The sequence below is a fragment of the Dendronephthya gigantea genome, unplaced genomic scaffold (assembly GCF_004324835.1).
Source record: "Dendronephthya gigantea isolate DGI-Jeju-01 unplaced genomic scaffold, DenGig_1.0 000007F, whole genome shotgun sequence".
Taxonomy (NCBI): Eukaryota; Metazoa; Cnidaria; class Anthozoa; order Malacalcyonacea; family Nephtheidae; genus Dendronephthya; species Dendronephthya gigantea.
Window position 1 is genome coordinate 210,105 of NW_021163017.1, and position 14,945 is coordinate 225,049.

Consider the following 14,945-nt stretch of genomic DNA (forward strand, 5'->3'; position numbering starts at 1 on the left):
CTGTAGATAGAAACATTTTTAAATATCGCCTGATAGTTTGCAGCGGCATTATAACGTGTCCCATTGCTATAGTATGACTAAATATGTTATATTTTTCATAATGTGTGGTATATCCGATAAATTGATTGTATAAAGAATCTCTATATATTAAACACTGTTAGTGTTGCTCGATAGTTTGTTTACATCGCCTCGCAGTCTCGCACATGCATCACGAGAGGAAAGAGCTGAACGTACCGTTCTCCACCGTTTGAGGAAGTATTTGCAACTTTCAGACATGGGATATCGAACTTGCAATGTACTCTGGTAGTACCACAACAATCACTTTGAATACAATCAATGATAATCTCAAACCTTTATCCTTCATTCAACCCTCACGTCATCTCAATTTTATCCATCTCTGCCACAGGATGTATTCACACAACCCCGCAACCACGAAAGAATTTCTCAGCTTCGTATTTTCCAGAGAATTTCTCAGCTTCTTATTTTCCTGTCGTCGATACCCAAAAATTTTAAACAAACCAAAGCGGCGAGTTGTTCAGCAGACTTTTTACTTTTGTCCCTAAAACCACAAAAAAAAATTCACAATTCTACCCAGTTGTAACTTGGTTAAGATGAAGAATATGAGTAAAATTAAATTCCTACCCGGAATATGAAGTGTATTTTTGTCCATTAACACTAACGACACTTTTGAACAAACGTTCTTCATTTTCAACCTTAAAAATCAACGATAAAGTTCCTCTCATTCTCAACTCTTCTTATCGGTCGAGTTTGGATATAGAAGGTTTGCAGAGGCAGTATTTGAGACTAGTGCACACTCCCCTCACCGTTTCGTAACGCGGTTGATTGAATCCTTGCTGCCTAAAACATAGCATAAGAAATACTATTAGCGTTCTGCAACCAATCTTGCTATTCCTTTTTTACAGCAGTTTGGTTCCACAAACAATCCTGAGTAATTTTATTTGAGGGTGATTCTCTGGTTCACACACGTGACATTGCTGTTTCTTAAGGTATATATTTCATATTTTGCATGTAACAAAATAGAATAGCATTGTCACGTGTGTGACCAGAGAATCACCATTGAACATACTTAGCCCAGATAAACAAAATGCCTTTGGGAGTGAAGTCACCGTAAAGCCTCCTGTAAGAGAAAAAAAAACCACCTTAATTTTGACCCAACCTCGCAAGCCAGGCTTTTCTACCTAGGCTACGCTCCACGGACCACGCTAGAAAAGCCTGGCTTGCGAGGTTGTATATCTTCCTTCTCTGGAGAGACTGATTTCTTTTGTACGCTATTGTTAGTACGGTATATAAACATCATTTCTGAATACACACGTACCCCCCCAAATTATGTGGTCTAGCTACGCCTACGGCGCTGCAAACAGAAATTTGTTGAAACCTGTTATATGAAATATTCATCTCGTTAACATCATCTTCTCGCTTTCGTTTGGCAGACAGGGACTATTAAAAATGAAGAAAATCAAAATCACCAGGCTTGTATAATGCATGCTGTTTGATGTCAATCAGATTTCATTTCCTTTATAACGAATGATTCCGGCTGTACCTTTTCCACATTTTCTGATCTAACTCGACGTTGCTTCTCCCATTCTCTTAAATAACTTCCTAATTCCCAAATATCACTGAAACATGAAGAAATGAAAGTTGTCAAAAGCTAATTTAATTCATCCACAAACCATGTTCAAACAGTTGTATAAGATGAACTATGAGAAGTTCTGTGAACATGAAAAAAACCCTACCATAATTCCTTCATTGTTCTGCTGTGTTTAAGTTGTATTCCTTCAGGTGTTTCTAAAGCTTCGTGCATCAACTGAGCCACACAATATTTTGTGTTGGAAAAGGAATTATCGTACTCCACTGCCTGAGATGAAGACAGAGACAAAGTGAAATAGTCCTGCATTGCTGTGTATTTCCACAGTAAGCTGGTGAATATGGAAAATTTAACCATGAAAAACATTGGTAAAAATCTTACAAATTACAGACTTACAAACTTAATAAAATCTTTGACGACTGTCTGAATAGGCAATGTTCCATCCTTCCTGAAAATTAGACAAACTAATACTGTTAATAAATAGAACAATCTACAAATAACTTCATCTTGAAATACTGTTATATAGTCAACCATTATTCAGTCTGTAAATAAACAATATCCCTTGCAAAAATTATGACTCCAGTTCATATATGGAGCTCAGAGGGTATAGCGGACCTGAATACTGAAGGATTCCATTGTGCAGCCCGAGCGACCATCACAGAGTCTGTACCAGTCTTTTCTTGAAAACGCTCCATATCTTGATAGTTTTTTATATCCTCTGATCCTCCATTGCAGATAACTGGAATGCTCAATTCCTTTGCAACTCTATGGATTATGTCACTGTGCACTGGATGTCTTGGTCGTTCATGTTGCTCTCTAATAAATAAATTAATACAAAAACTTTATTGAAACCACAACAGTGTAAAACATAGTCTGTGGACCAGATCAACTTTATTCATTTTGCATTGCATTCTCAGTAATAGCTTAATTTGTACAGTTCCTTGAAAAAAAAAGGATTATAATGTATTGTAACATATGACAAACCTTCCATGAACAGCAAGGGCAGAAACATTTGTGCTCTCAATCACTTTCACTAAATGGAGAGTTTCCTCAATCTAAGAAATGAGAGAAATCATATGTACTTGAATGATTTTTCATTCACTGGGAATCCTAACTGGAAACCAGCACTTAAATAGAGTATTAAAAGGTACCAGCATATACCATGGTACTGACAAATCCAGTGAATATAAATCATAGAAAAAAATGCAATAGTCTAGATCAAGCATAACTTGATGGGAGAACTCACGGTTGGTAGGATTCTTATTTTACAAGTCACAGGTATAGAGAGACCTTTAACAAGCGATGTTAATATCTGAAATAAAGAGAAATATATTTGGAAAACTACAAGAGATTGTATTTGGAATAAGAAGTTCATGTAATAAGAACTCACATTTTTAACTTTTTCAGGATCTTTCAACAGAGCAGCTCCCATCCCACCCTGTGGTAAAATACAATACACATGTTAGACTTTTAGTGCACTTATTGATCACCATCGAGAAGCAAAAATTTTACTATACAACTCTTTTTGAAAATATACTCTAACTTACTTTGATGGAATAATCTTTAGGACATCCCATATTAACATCAACTGCAGAAACATCCTTTTCTCTAAAGAAAAAATCAAATTGTCATCATGCTTGCTAACAAATACAATATAGGTGTGTGTTGATGTTTTCACAGCTTAAGTAATTGTTTTTGCATAATGTTACTCATGACCTATCTGGTTTGCAAGTGTAACACTCCAGGAACTAAGCAAAGTAGTGGTCAGTTGTTCTGTTCTCACAACAGACAAGCATTTTACCACAGTTTACCATCTAGGGTAACATTTCTTTTATTTCTTTGAAAGATATCAATGTATAGTTACTAAAGACACATACACCATCTTAGCTGTTTGCAAGGCTCTCTCTGCATCAGATGTTCCCTGAAACAAATGATGAAAAATAACAAAAAATTCATTAGTCATTTCATCTCTTAAACATCAATGCACAATAGTAAATGTTCTTGTTTTATGATTACACATATTAATTGAGGGGGACCATATATTTATATATTCTGTAAGTCCAGGCTGATTTCTATTGAAAGTGAAATAGCCAGGCATAGCAGAATATATGAATATGGTCCCCCTCAATTGACGCCAATGTGCTTACATTTCTCATGTAAACAACTTACAAGTGAAAAACATTTACTCAGTGATTACCATTTGAAAAACAAGTTTTGACTTCTCTCTTTCACATGTTCTGAATACAACATTGCCATCTGGATGAACATAATCAATGCTTCTCACAACAGCTACAAACATAAACAATTTTGTTTCCATTGAGACATCTGAATTTAATTCAATTGTAATCCCATATTATAAAGGTACCAATGATGATGCATACCATTCTCCACTCTTGAACACCTCAAAAACCTATGATCAATTATTTCCTACGTGAATAGAATCAAATTTAATAATAAAGTTGTGGTAATGTGAAAATAAACGAGTACCATGCTTAAAATAGTAAAAAATACAAACTGACCTCACAATAAACAAGGTCAGCTCCATATTTCAAAGCCAACAGTCGCATTGGCAGACATCCTATGCGAACCATAGGAGCTAAAATCTTCAAATTTCTGAAAGAAATGTTATTCTTGTCTTTTCTGCTGTTCTCCATCTCAACCATCCTTATTTATAGTTATTATGTTCATGAAATTTTGGTAAGAAAATAGGTAGAAAACGCCAAAATTATGACAAGATTGACGACTTCCACAGTCCAGTCACTCCAGTGTCCATATCTACCAGCGCATTGAGCTGAATAGAACTGGAACGCTACTCTTAATGGAACATAAACACAGCATTGCAGCATACAGCCCTTGTTTCTTTGTATGTAAAAGAAAAAAAAATTAAAGAACGTAAAAAAAACCAAAAGAGATCATCGAGCTCTATCAAATGATATTTTAAAAACATACTATGGAACGGATATGGTTCGAACTTCGAATGAAAAATTTATATCGATCGAGTTTACTTATGTTTTTGCATGATTATATAGAGCATGACAGATTAGTAAGAAAACATTTTTTAATTCGGACGAATGCAATGAGGGAGAATGAAACAATATTTTTTGTTGAACAAAGTCGTACATGTGGACCTCGGAACAACCCGTATCTCCCCGACCAAGCCCCGACGACTATTTCCGGTCATATGACTGGTTCCCGAGAGCTTGTGCAGAAGCCATATACCCTTCGCGTTGTAAATATCATTTCGAGGTTTAGAAAAGTCCAAAGTACAGCTCTTTCGTAGTAAATCTATTTCCGTTCAATACACCGCCGTATTTCAAATGATTTTTCAATGAACGACGAAGCAAATGAAGCAAAGTTCGACCCTCCTGACGAGAACATAGGAGGTACTTCGGCGGACATACAGTTACAAGGTTTTATATCGTCTTCAATGACGTAGTTGGCTTTCCTGCGAAGATTTCCGCAAGAAATTGTTATTATTTATATGTATTTCTCTTGCAGTAGGGAGAGATGAACAGATCACGGGGAATTGCCTCATCTGCGGAGATAGGTCGACAGGAAAACATTATGGAGCGGAAAGTTGTGATGGCTGCAAGGGATTTTTTCGTCGTAGTGTCAGGAAGAATCACCAGTATTCGTGTAGATTTCAACGAACATGTGAGATAGACAAAGACAAACGAAACCAGTGTCGTTACTGCCGTTTAAAGAAATGTTTTCGTGCCGGTATGAAAAAAGAAGGCAAGTATCTATTCACATTCATTTTGCGCACGAAAGCTCTTCCGTGAAGATGTGTCAAAGAGTTGCTCTGACGCACGATAATAATATTTGTTATTGTCTCCTTTGAAATTCCCTTTTTGGGTATTTAGAAGAGTCTTTTCCGTTTACATATAAAATTTAACTATTCTGAATAGTTAGATATTGGTTGTAAAAGATATTTTTTAAGTTTACAGATATTTGATAATTAAAAACAATCGAAATTATATTTAAATTGCTAGTTGGAATTCGTGTTGGAACAGCGATATTTCTTAGTTGTTGATGAAAATATTTTTCTGCCACTTAACAAAGACAAAATATCCGTGAAATTTAACCCAAACAGCAAAATGCGTTTGGTTGTTGACTCGACTAAACATAAGTTATATAAATCAATGTTTTAAAGTTGATGATGCGACTGAATTTGAAATAAAACAACATTCAAGTAATGACATATATACCCCATACCACGTCCTGCTTAAATCACATGATCTTACGGCGATAAAAAGACATCGTCTCTAAACTAAAATGCAGTAGAAACACGCCAAACTGGCAAGTAAAACTCCTAAAAGCAGTGTTAAAGAATAGTTCTCTGCTAATGTAAACAAAATGCAGTTTCCCCCACAAATTACGCCATTATAATTTTGCATGCCTTTAACCCCTGCTGTGTACTTGTGTAACAGAAGACTAAAAATTATTCAGAAACATTTATAAGGATTATACCATTTCAGGGAACTACATATTATTTCAGTGAAAATAGTGTAAATATTTTCTGACTACTTGACCTTGTTAAAAAGGATGTTATGACTATGTTTGGGGGAGTGGCATGGGTGTTTTTGAAGTTGTGACCAGGTAGACCTCAGATGGTATTACAGCTACAGTACTTGAGCTAGACTACAAAAATTAGTTTGTCAACTGTATTTCCTAAAATAAAGCAAATTAAAATATAATTTTTGTGAGAAAAAACAGTTAAAAATTGAGAGGAAATGTTGACATCAAGAGGTCAAATGTATGACGTATATAATAATGATAACAATTATTTTCCCTGAAGCTGTTCAAAATGAAAGGGATCGTATCATTAGAAGACCATCGGAAGACCCAAGTGATAATAATGGTATCACAGCAAGCATGCTTCTGCAGGCGGAACTGCTTTCTCGACCAGCTCAACCAAATACAGGTTGGTAGAAAATATGAAATGCGTTTGAGAACAATCTATGCTGTTTTAAAAATGTATAAAGATCATATCTTATGTGAATTTAATTTTATTTCAGACAAAGCTGTTTACATTAATCCAGACAAAGAGGCTAATCACAATGAGATTTGTGAATCCATGAGACAACAACTTCTTGTCCTCGTAGAGTGGGCAAAATACATCCCAAACTTCTGTCAGTTGAGCCTTGATGATCAAGTGGCTTTGCTTCGAGCGCATGCTAGTGAACATCTTTTGTTGGGTTGTGCCAGACGCTCGTCAACTCTTAAAGATGTCCTGTTGTTGGGTACAAATTGGGTGATATATCGTACTACGGGAGAACCAGAAATCCAAAGAATTGTTAGCAGAATTTTGGATGAAATCATTGAGCAGATGAATCAAATCAATATAGATGACACAGAGTATGCCTGTCTAAAAGCTATCATATTTTTTAACCCAGGTATTGTAGCAGATTGATAGTTTTCTTTTTCTTAAAAATACCTGAATTACAATATTTAACTGAGTTGTTGTTTCTCCTTAAGATGCCAGAGGTTTGAGTGATGCAAAGACAATCAAGAAAATTCGCTTTGACGTACAGACAACGTTGGAAGATTACATAAACGACAGACAATATGAGAAACGAGGTCGCTTTGGTGAGATGCTTCTGCTTCTGCCATCACTTCAGTCAATTGCAGCACAGATGGTTGAACAGTTGCAATTTGTTAGGTTGTTTGGAACAACAAGAATTGATAATTTATTACAGGAGATGTTATTGGGAGGTAGGTTTGTAGCGAAGAATTTATATAGAATGATGTTGAATCCAACAAAAATGCTGCTTGTTTTCACTTAAAAAAGGTCTGCCCCTTTTCTCAACGACAATGGTTCGACGTCCAAAACCAACAGATATCCTAAGACCTAACAGATTTGTCAATGCTGTTAAATACAGTGAAACCTAAAAGTCATTGTCTTCTCTAGGGTCAACATTGCCTGAGCAGCTTGCTTCACTGCAAGCTATGAGCCCAGGCCAAACCTCCCCCTCACTGAGTGTAACCACACCTCCTTTGGGTGCAACCCCTCCTACACTGAGCGCTGCCCCGACTATCAATGGTCTAGCCCAGTCCACACACGGTATTGAACAGCTTGCGCAGGCCAGTATGCAGTCAGCAAGACTTGTGACGCAAACCTCCATGTACAATGCAATGAACTTTAACCTCGACACAAACGTGAACCTGAACGGCACCACTCCAGCTGCATATCCTGCAGTGGATATCAGCAGTTCAGAAGTAGTGGCAAACCCTGGTGAGGTTCTACAACTCATTCAAAATCCACATGTGAAGCAGGAAAAAAAGAATAATAAAGGAATGTAATGAGATATGTCAAACAGATGCGGTCGACAACCATCTCAACAACCTTCGGATGGTTATTTCATCATTGACTTCATCATAGGAGTCGCAAAATTAAAGCCCAAAATTATTTTCATAAAATGCAATTGTAAATTAGAATATGCACATTCATAAGTTATTGGCGGTGGGCGAGATTTTGGAAGTAAAATGCAATAGTTTACCCTGAGAAGTATTGAGACTTAGGATATACGCAAAACTATAAGCTACTAAGTAAAGTATAGTGAACCATACCAACACAACGCCGTACTGCAGGGCCATCAAAACCAGCACACATTAAGGAGCGAAACTAGAACGATATTTGAGGCGGGGTGTGATTCATATATTCTGGTCTTCCTGACGGCTTTCTTTTGTACTAAGTAAAATAAACAAAATCCTTTCATTGTTGGATCCAAGTCCCCACTTGATAATGCAGTCCGGCAATATCGTGTCTGGAGAGAGGTAATTTAATTTTAGGCGCGTATAAAAGGGTGTGGTCGATGTTTTGGGATGTACTGAGTAGCACTAAAAGAAAGCAGCTTGCGTTCACGATTTCAGATTGGGGTGATAGTTGACAATGTAAGGAACACATTTAGATGGTATCTTGGTAGTGAACCCCCCAAAAAGGTGTTTGACGTTTAGATTGCTTTTGCATAACGCGTGTCTCTGTCAGAGAAGTCAGGGGGGGTTTACATTGAAACGTTCGGAATCGCTATCACTTATCAGGCTTTTGGAGGAAGCACTTTTATGCACAACCCATACCAGCATTAAGCCTGTTTTCCACTTCCACAGAAATTGTTCGCTAACGAAATGTTTTCAGATTTTTTTTTAATTTAAACTGCATAAATAAATTAGCTCAACACGACTGTTCTCAATGCAACAGAAGATTATGCACATATTTCGCAAGCAAATTATTTCTCTGCAAGTGGAAATCAAGCCTTGATGACATTGCGCTTCACTGTGTTTGTAATCAGTAACACTTTTACAACATATTTATATCTCATGCGATATGTAAATAGAATGAACGTAAGCTTCTAGGGGCACACTTTGTACTTGATCTCAAAGTCTTCAAGCAGATAAAGGATTTTGCACCATAACAATATAATACTGTGGAATTATTGACTGTATTCATTGTAAAAATATCATTATTTTACTTTCACCATTCCCTAATTCAATTCAATCAATTGCCCAATTATTTGTCCAAACGGCTTGAAGCGAGGGTTAATAAAACGAAATGAATTATTTTTTCTACTTTTTCATTCGTCCAATTACAATACATATTTTATTGCAAAATGAACATGCAATAGAAGGCAAGATCTGAAGACATTTCTATCTGCTTTCTATTTGAAAAAAGCAATCTGATTGTGTTTCATTCCACTGCAGACAACCCTGACAAGAAGCCTTCTATTATGTGGGCAGTGGGCACCAACAGCTTGGTTTATGACGAGTCATTAACCCTGGAACGTGATCACGTGTCATCAATTAACAGGAGGGTTTAATTATTCATGGTATATATTAACCACATATTGACCCTACCTGTAGTCGGACATTGCTATCGCTTTACCGACGATTATTACGAGACACCACAGAGAAACAAGCAAAGCGTTTGAAGGTTTGTCTAATACACTTATACACAGTAAATACAATATCAATTTACTATCATTGGGTTCTAGAAATCTCAGCATATGTAGCAATCAACTTTTGAAATTAGTCATTAATTGATACAATTGTAATTTGGCCTATAAAATGGCTTTCAATCAGTTTTACTTTAATTTCCCAAGCGAGGATTACAGTTTCGTTTATTCAAGGCCTGGACGAAAGCATAAATCTGTGCTTAAGTGCCTAGCACTAACTATATCTATAAAACATGGCACGGAAGATAAGCGAACGTTCTAGTAAGAGGCAAGCAGGCGTCTAAAATCTAAAATTTATGCTCTGCCGACGTCAAAATATTAGCACAATGCTATCAGACAAAACATTCCGCACAAATAACCGCGATAATATATGCAGTTTAGATGTAATATGAGAATCAATGATCGAAATTAGCCTGCTAGGTTATTAAATTTATTCAAATTCTTGGGCGAACCCAAACATCTTCTGCATGGCTGCTACATTATGTGTTGGGTAAACTATTTAAGAAGAACGAAAAACACCTTTTGCAAGTGATGAAATAAATGAAAAGTGAGTTCGTGAACATTTCGTCAGGCAAGAGAAAGATGTGAGTTGTAAGAAGAGGTTTAATTATGTTTCGTTTGTTGACATGAATAAATTTTGCAATATCACGAATGTGGCGTGTCTTTTAGCTGTCAAAAGTCGGCAAAGTCGTACCCGCAGTGAGACGCAACGGACCTTGAAGTTTTAGGGAGTTTTCAGTTGCCACTAACGCCTAATGGAAGTTATTTTAACCAATTGCAGCTTTAATTCGGATTCCAAAGATCTATCTTTAATTGATTTTTTTTTGTTTGAAATGCCATCAAATGCGGTTTGCTATTTCAATATAATTTGGATTCTAGAAGTGCATGTTTGTCTTTGTCCTACGACCACAAATCGAGCAAACACGAAGGAAACACTACGCAATTACTAAAGTTTCTTCAGTTGTTCCTGCAGCTCTCCTGTGTCCTGATGGAAGTTAAACAACGCTCAGCTCCTGGCATTCCAGAATCAATGACCTCGAGTGTTGCAAACGTTGACCCTATCGAGTTGGATGACCAAAGCACTTTAGTTATTGTTGCATTTTCTGATGATTGTTCAGAGGAAACGAAGGAATGGCTAAGGAAGAAATTTATCGAACCAGGTATTTCAGGTGTTGTGTTTGAGGGTGAAGGCCAGCGATATGGGATGTCGCAGACTGGAAGGGGCCCATGTGGCAAAGGAACTGATTCAAGCATCATGTATTTTATGTGTTTAGTACCTGAAGGCGCTGGACTACGAGTGAAGCCGGTGTTAGACCAGGATTCCAAGAAGACATTCCATCTTTCAGCTTCGGAGAAACGTCTCGTGCAAGGAGCCGAAGGTCTCAGAATCAAGAAACGGGACAAAAATAACAAACTCAGAGAAATCACACAAGAAAATTGGCAAGAATTCGAAGAAAATTGCGAAAACAGCAACGTACGCGTTCTGAACTCTGCGGACAAACAGAGGATAATATTGGACGCTTTGAATGATTTACGAGCACCAGAAGAAATGGACGTCCCGGGATGCGTGGACAAAAAGTTGTATATTGGTCAAGCCATACGTAAGTATACGAACAGGTGACTTTCACTGCCGATCAGGAACCGGTTGTTTAAAAAGGTAGTTAACTTTTAACTATAGTTAGTGGCAGAATTGGCCAATCAGAATCGTGTATTTTCTTGTTAACTACGATTTAACTACTCAAAATGTAGTTAAGAGTTATATACAACCGGCCCTAGGATATGGACTTTCAAAATTAAGAAAACTCAACTTTTTTACACTCTTCTAGTTCCGTTGATCCAGGCATACGGTCTTGTGACCCAAATAGTTCCGTTAAACAACAGGGATGAGCTGAACTCGCTCAAGCAAAAATGGTACAAAACGTTCGAATGGCGTCAACCTCTGGGTAAGGAATTGTCCAAAGTCAAAGACTGCCTATTAGGTCCAGAACTAGTTAACCTTGGTCACTATTGGCCAGGATCTAAAAAAGCAGTAAAACGTCAGTACTATAATCAACAATATTTTTTACCGAAATCTCATCTCATATCTTTGTAGATGCAATCAAAGATTACTATGGATCGACCATCGCGATATATTTTGCCTTCCTCGAGTACTACACGTTTGCCTTGGTCCCCCTGGTTCTGCTCGTCTTCACGTTCTCTATAATCAATCTGGACGAACTGTGGTATAACCTGATATTCGCCCTCATCAATGTTCTCTGGGGTACGGTTTTCCTGGAATTCTGGAAGCGGAATTGCGCAACAATGACGCATCGTTGGGGAACGTTGAAGCAAAGTTTAGGTAAACGTCAAAAACGTTTTACAAATGAACCCAAACTTTTTCGAACTGGTGCATCGCATGGCATACAAAGTGCTACTATACGGATTCAATATTTTCTGAAAATTCTCATATAGTCTTTTTCTTCCGTAATTTTCAGCATGAATATTCTTTGCTGGCCTTTTTAAAAAGATAATCGTATCAACCCATCATAACTTTCATTTAATTTTCCTTTCTATTTCATTAGTATCATTCGCAGCAGTATCTTCCTCCATTCTTCCGCCATGTCTTTTTACACTTTATCGTTTCTCCGAGTTCCATCACTCGTTCTTCATTTTCACGCTTTACCTATCCTCCAATCCATTTCTTTTCAATCTTTCATCCCTTACCAGCTGAATCTCTCTTCTTTAAGACTAATTTCTTCCATTCTCCTTAATGTCAACCTTCCTGCAAAATAGACCCATTTCCACTTGCATTTGACAACATCCTGACTGTAGCTCATCTTTCCCCTCAGCTGAAGAACAAGAGGAGGATCCACGACCGTTGTACACAGGCGAAACACGAATCAGTCCAGTAACTGGCAAGAAAGAGATCCACTACCCAGAGCATCAGCGCTACCTCAAGATATGTTGCGTCTCAGTACCGATTGTTTTGTTTTGTATTTTTATTGCGATTAGTGTAATGTCCGGCTATATTCGTATCCAAGACAGTCTGAATGGACGATACGAGAAAGAAACGGGTTTCATGGCGACGTTTATGACAACAATGCCGAGTGTTCTCTACACTATCGTCATCCTTGTTCTCAATAATTTGTACCTCAGGACCGCTACGAAGTTGAACGACTGGGGTAAGCGAAATTTTCTTTTCGAGGATAACAATCCTTAGCAATGCATCCAAAAACACATCTTTTCCCAGGAAAGAGTCGCTGCTTTTCTTCCGTGAATAAAACGCAATGTTTCGTCACCAAACTGATGGATATAAATACTTCAGGCTACCAGGTCGCATCTCAACGCCAGAATATCTTTCTTTTTAGAAAACCATAAACTGGAATCTTCTTATCAAAACCATCTTGTTGTTAAATTAATTTCGGTGAGTTGTATGCTCTAGTGTCTAGCATTGACCGCTCCAATTTGTATTGTCTGCACTTCGTGTTTGATATAAAATATAACCACTTTTTAAACATTTAGTTTTTTTTCATCAACAACTTCTACTCGTTATTCCACATTGCCTTCGTACTTCAAGACATGGACCTACTAAGAAGTGTGAGTTTTTCCCAACAATTTTTTAACGCATTCGCATGTAGTTCCTACCGAAATCTTTAATTTATCGTAAAATATGGTTTATCCCAGCATTTGGCAGCGCTTATGATAACCTCACAGTTGACTGGTCAAGTCACGGAACAGCTATTACCCTACGTTCTGTACAAGACACGCTCGACCAAAATAAACACAGAAAGCAAAACATTGGGTCTCTTTGGAAAGGCTGAAAACGACATTGAATATCAAATGAAGCAAGAACCGTACTGGGTAAGCCAACCTTGGATATTTTGATTCTCAGAAGAAGTAACATAACCGATAATGGTAAAGTACTCTTTGAGCGCTGCAAACGTTCTCTGTACGCAAATATCATTAAAATGTGTATTATAACTCTGTGTTTATAATTTCAGGGTGTTTTTTGGGACTATTTGGAACTATTCTTACAGTTTGGCTACGTATTTTTGTTCTCCTCTGTTTACCCAATGGCTGCGTTCTGGGCGCTGTTCAACAACGTCTTCGAACTTAGAACGGATGCGTTCAAGATATGCAAGATTTCCCAGCGTGTGTTTGCCCAACCATCGCAAGGAATTGGAGCCTGGCAGGTACACCATGAACGTTTCCTTCAATATCCTTACTTACACTTCAAGATCCCTCATCACCACCACCCATGGATGAAGCTAGAACTTTGATCAAGGGGTGGAGGAAGCTAGAACTTTGATCAGAGGATATGTTTACCTAATGCCCAAATAATTTATTTTGAAGGAGATGGTTTTGAACTTATTAGTATACAAAATTAACATCTAGGTACAGCCATGCCAGCACAAACTTTGAACTTTAAATATTTCCACTTCAAACTTGTCTTTTTCACAATATTCTAGACTGCATTTGAAGTGATGGGTATCCTAGCAGTGATGACAAATTGTGCATTGTTAGCAATGTCTCCAAGCATCCAACAATGGCTACCATCTGATTTTTCAACTCTTAATACCATATTTGTGTTTGTTGCAATAGAGGTAAGCATATTATCTGGGCTTATAGTGCGTCAAATATCACAAAATATGTTTGTTTTGCCCTGACTTTCCTACTTAGAAACATGTGCACACTATTAGAATTAACAACATTTTTCCCAGCATATTCTGTTAGGAATCAAGCTTGTAATAGCTGTGCTTATCCCTGATGTGCCTGGGTGGATACAAGAGGAATTTGCAAGAGAGGAATACAAACGCAAAGAAGTTTTAGCAGTAAGTATTGTTTATGGATAAGCAAGAAGCAAAATATGCTCCACAGTCCATACTTTGTTTCATCTATACCGCACTACAACATTCATGGGAATAGTAGAGGAAGATCCCTTGGCATATTCCAAGTAACAATTGACTTCATTTTTTTTCAGAAAAAAAGACTGCAAAGTATATCATAGTTTTCAAACCAGTCTGTGAGTAAGACACTCCACATGCAAAATTTGGTATGAATATTGTATACAGAATAACAAGTATTGCTTTCCATCTACTGAATGGTAGAACATCTACCATATAAGTCTTGGGTATATTACTTTCAATTTTAATAGTACAAACACAATTGTGAAATGTCAAATAAAATATTGGAGATGAAGTTTTGAATTTCAGTCTGCACAGTAATCTCACAGCACAATATTCAAATTTTGCTAAAAATCTGTTTAAAATCTTACCTGGTTGCTCTTGACTTTGAATACTTTTACGATTAACCGTGGACAAATTCGTGGTAATTTTTCCCAGGTTGAAATTTATAATAAAATTATTTTCCAAATTCCAAATTCTTTTCAAATCTCGCGCGCAGTGCTCGCG

The 14,945-nt window shown here is 37.2% G+C and overlaps 3 protein-coding genes across 6 annotated transcripts; 2 read left to right on the top strand and 1 right to left on the bottom strand.

Annotated features, from left to right (window-relative positions):
- Window positions 1-157: 157 nt before the first annotated feature.
- LOC114517386 (tRNA-dihydrouridine(20) synthase [NAD(P)+]-like) lies at window positions 158-14,904 on the bottom strand. 2 transcript variants are annotated; one of them, XM_028537086.1, is made up of 18 exons: window positions 14,810-14,904; window positions 4,126-4,465; window positions 3,988-4,033; window positions 3,804-3,895; window positions 3,484-3,527; window positions 3,154-3,214; window positions 2,997-3,044; window positions 2,853-2,918; window positions 2,591-2,661; window positions 2,222-2,422; window positions 2,003-2,054; window positions 1,755-1,876; window positions 1,562-1,637; window positions 1,397-1,458; window positions 1,088-1,138; window positions 825-858; window positions 643-713; window positions 158-559 (listed from the first exon to the last, which is right to left on the bottom strand). In XM_028537086.1, exons 2-18 carry the CDS (start codon window positions 4,267-4,269, stop codon window positions 472-474), a joined length of 1,329 nt encoding a protein of 442 aa, XP_028392887.1. In that variant the 5' UTR covers window positions 4,270-4,465; window positions 14,810-14,904; the 3' UTR covers window positions 158-471. The 2 variants fall into 2 exon arrangements, with proteins under 2 accessions (XP_028392887.1, XP_028392886.1); XM_028537085.1 differs by lacking the exon at window positions 14,810-14,904 and having other exon boundaries at window positions 4,126-4,673.
- LOC114517384 (hepatocyte nuclear factor 4-gamma-like) lies at window positions 4,728-8,193 on the top strand. Of its 2 annotated transcripts, none has more exons than XM_028537082.1 (6): window positions 4,728-4,989; window positions 5,105-5,341; window positions 6,405-6,530; window positions 6,625-7,002; window positions 7,085-7,321; window positions 7,518-8,193. In XM_028537082.1, the coding sequence occupies exons 1-6, from the start codon at window positions 4,935-4,937 to the stop codon at window positions 7,907-7,909; spliced, it is 1,425 nt and encodes a 474-aa protein (XP_028392883.1). In that variant the 5' UTR covers window positions 4,728-4,934; the 3' UTR covers window positions 7,910-8,193. The 2 variants fall into 2 exon arrangements, with proteins under 2 accessions (XP_028392883.1, XP_028392882.1); XM_028537081.1 differs by having other exon boundaries at window positions 4,729-5,016.
- LOC114517380 (anoctamin-10-like) lies at window positions 9,314-14,814 on the top strand. 2 transcript variants are annotated; one of them, XM_028537074.1, is made up of 13 exons: window positions 9,314-9,533; window positions 10,517-10,715; window positions 10,830-11,156; window positions 11,382-11,498; window positions 11,648-11,893; window positions 12,384-12,716; window positions 12,903-12,958; window positions 13,057-13,131; window positions 13,219-13,395; window positions 13,536-13,727; window positions 14,004-14,138; window positions 14,256-14,366; window positions 14,516-14,814. In XM_028537074.1, the coding sequence occupies exons 2-13, from the start codon at window positions 10,544-10,546 to the stop codon at window positions 14,540-14,542; spliced, it is 1,968 nt and encodes a 655-aa protein (XP_028392875.1). In that variant the 5' UTR covers window positions 9,314-9,533; window positions 10,517-10,543; the 3' UTR covers window positions 14,543-14,814. The 2 variants fall into 2 exon arrangements, with proteins under 2 accessions (XP_028392875.1, XP_028392876.1); XM_028537075.1 differs by having other exon boundaries at window positions 10,529-10,715.
- Window positions 14,905-14,945: the final 41 nt, after the last annotated feature.

Coding starts and splice junctions, on each gene's coding strand:
- LOC114517384 (XM_028537081.1), top strand. CDS start 4,935: ATGAACGACGAAGCAAATGAAGCAAAGTTCGACCCTCCTGACGAGAAC. Junction 5,342..6,404: donor TGCCGGTATGAAAAAAGAAG/GCAAGTATCTAT, acceptor TTTTCCCTGAAG/CTGTTCAAAATGAAAGGGAT. Junction 7,322..7,517: donor ACAGGAGATGTTATTGGGAG/GTAGGTTTGTAG, acceptor TGTCTTCTCTAG/GGTCAACATTGCCTGAGCAG.
- LOC114517386 (XM_028537086.1), bottom strand. CDS start 4,269: ATGGTTGAGATGGAGAACAGCAGAAAAGACAAGAATAACATTTCTTTC. Junction 4,034..4,125: donor CTGACCTTGTTTATTGTGAG/GTCAGTTTGTAT, acceptor CTATTCACGTAG/GAAATAATTGATCATAGGTT. Junction 1,877..2,002: donor TCAAAGATTTTATTAAGTTT/GTAAGTCTGTAA, acceptor TCTTCATCTCAG/GCAGTGGAGTACGATAATTC.
- LOC114517380 (XM_028537074.1), top strand. CDS start 10,544: ATGGAAGTTAAACAACGCTCAGCTCCTGGCATTCCAGAATCAATGACC. Junction 10,716..10,829: donor GAAGAAATTTATCGAACCAG/GTATTTCAGGTG, acceptor TTATGTGTTTAG/TACCTGAAGGCGCTGGACTA. Junction 13,132..13,218: donor ACATGGACCTACTAAGAAGT/GTGAGTTTTTCC, acceptor GGTTTATCCCAG/CATTTGGCAGCGCTTATGAT.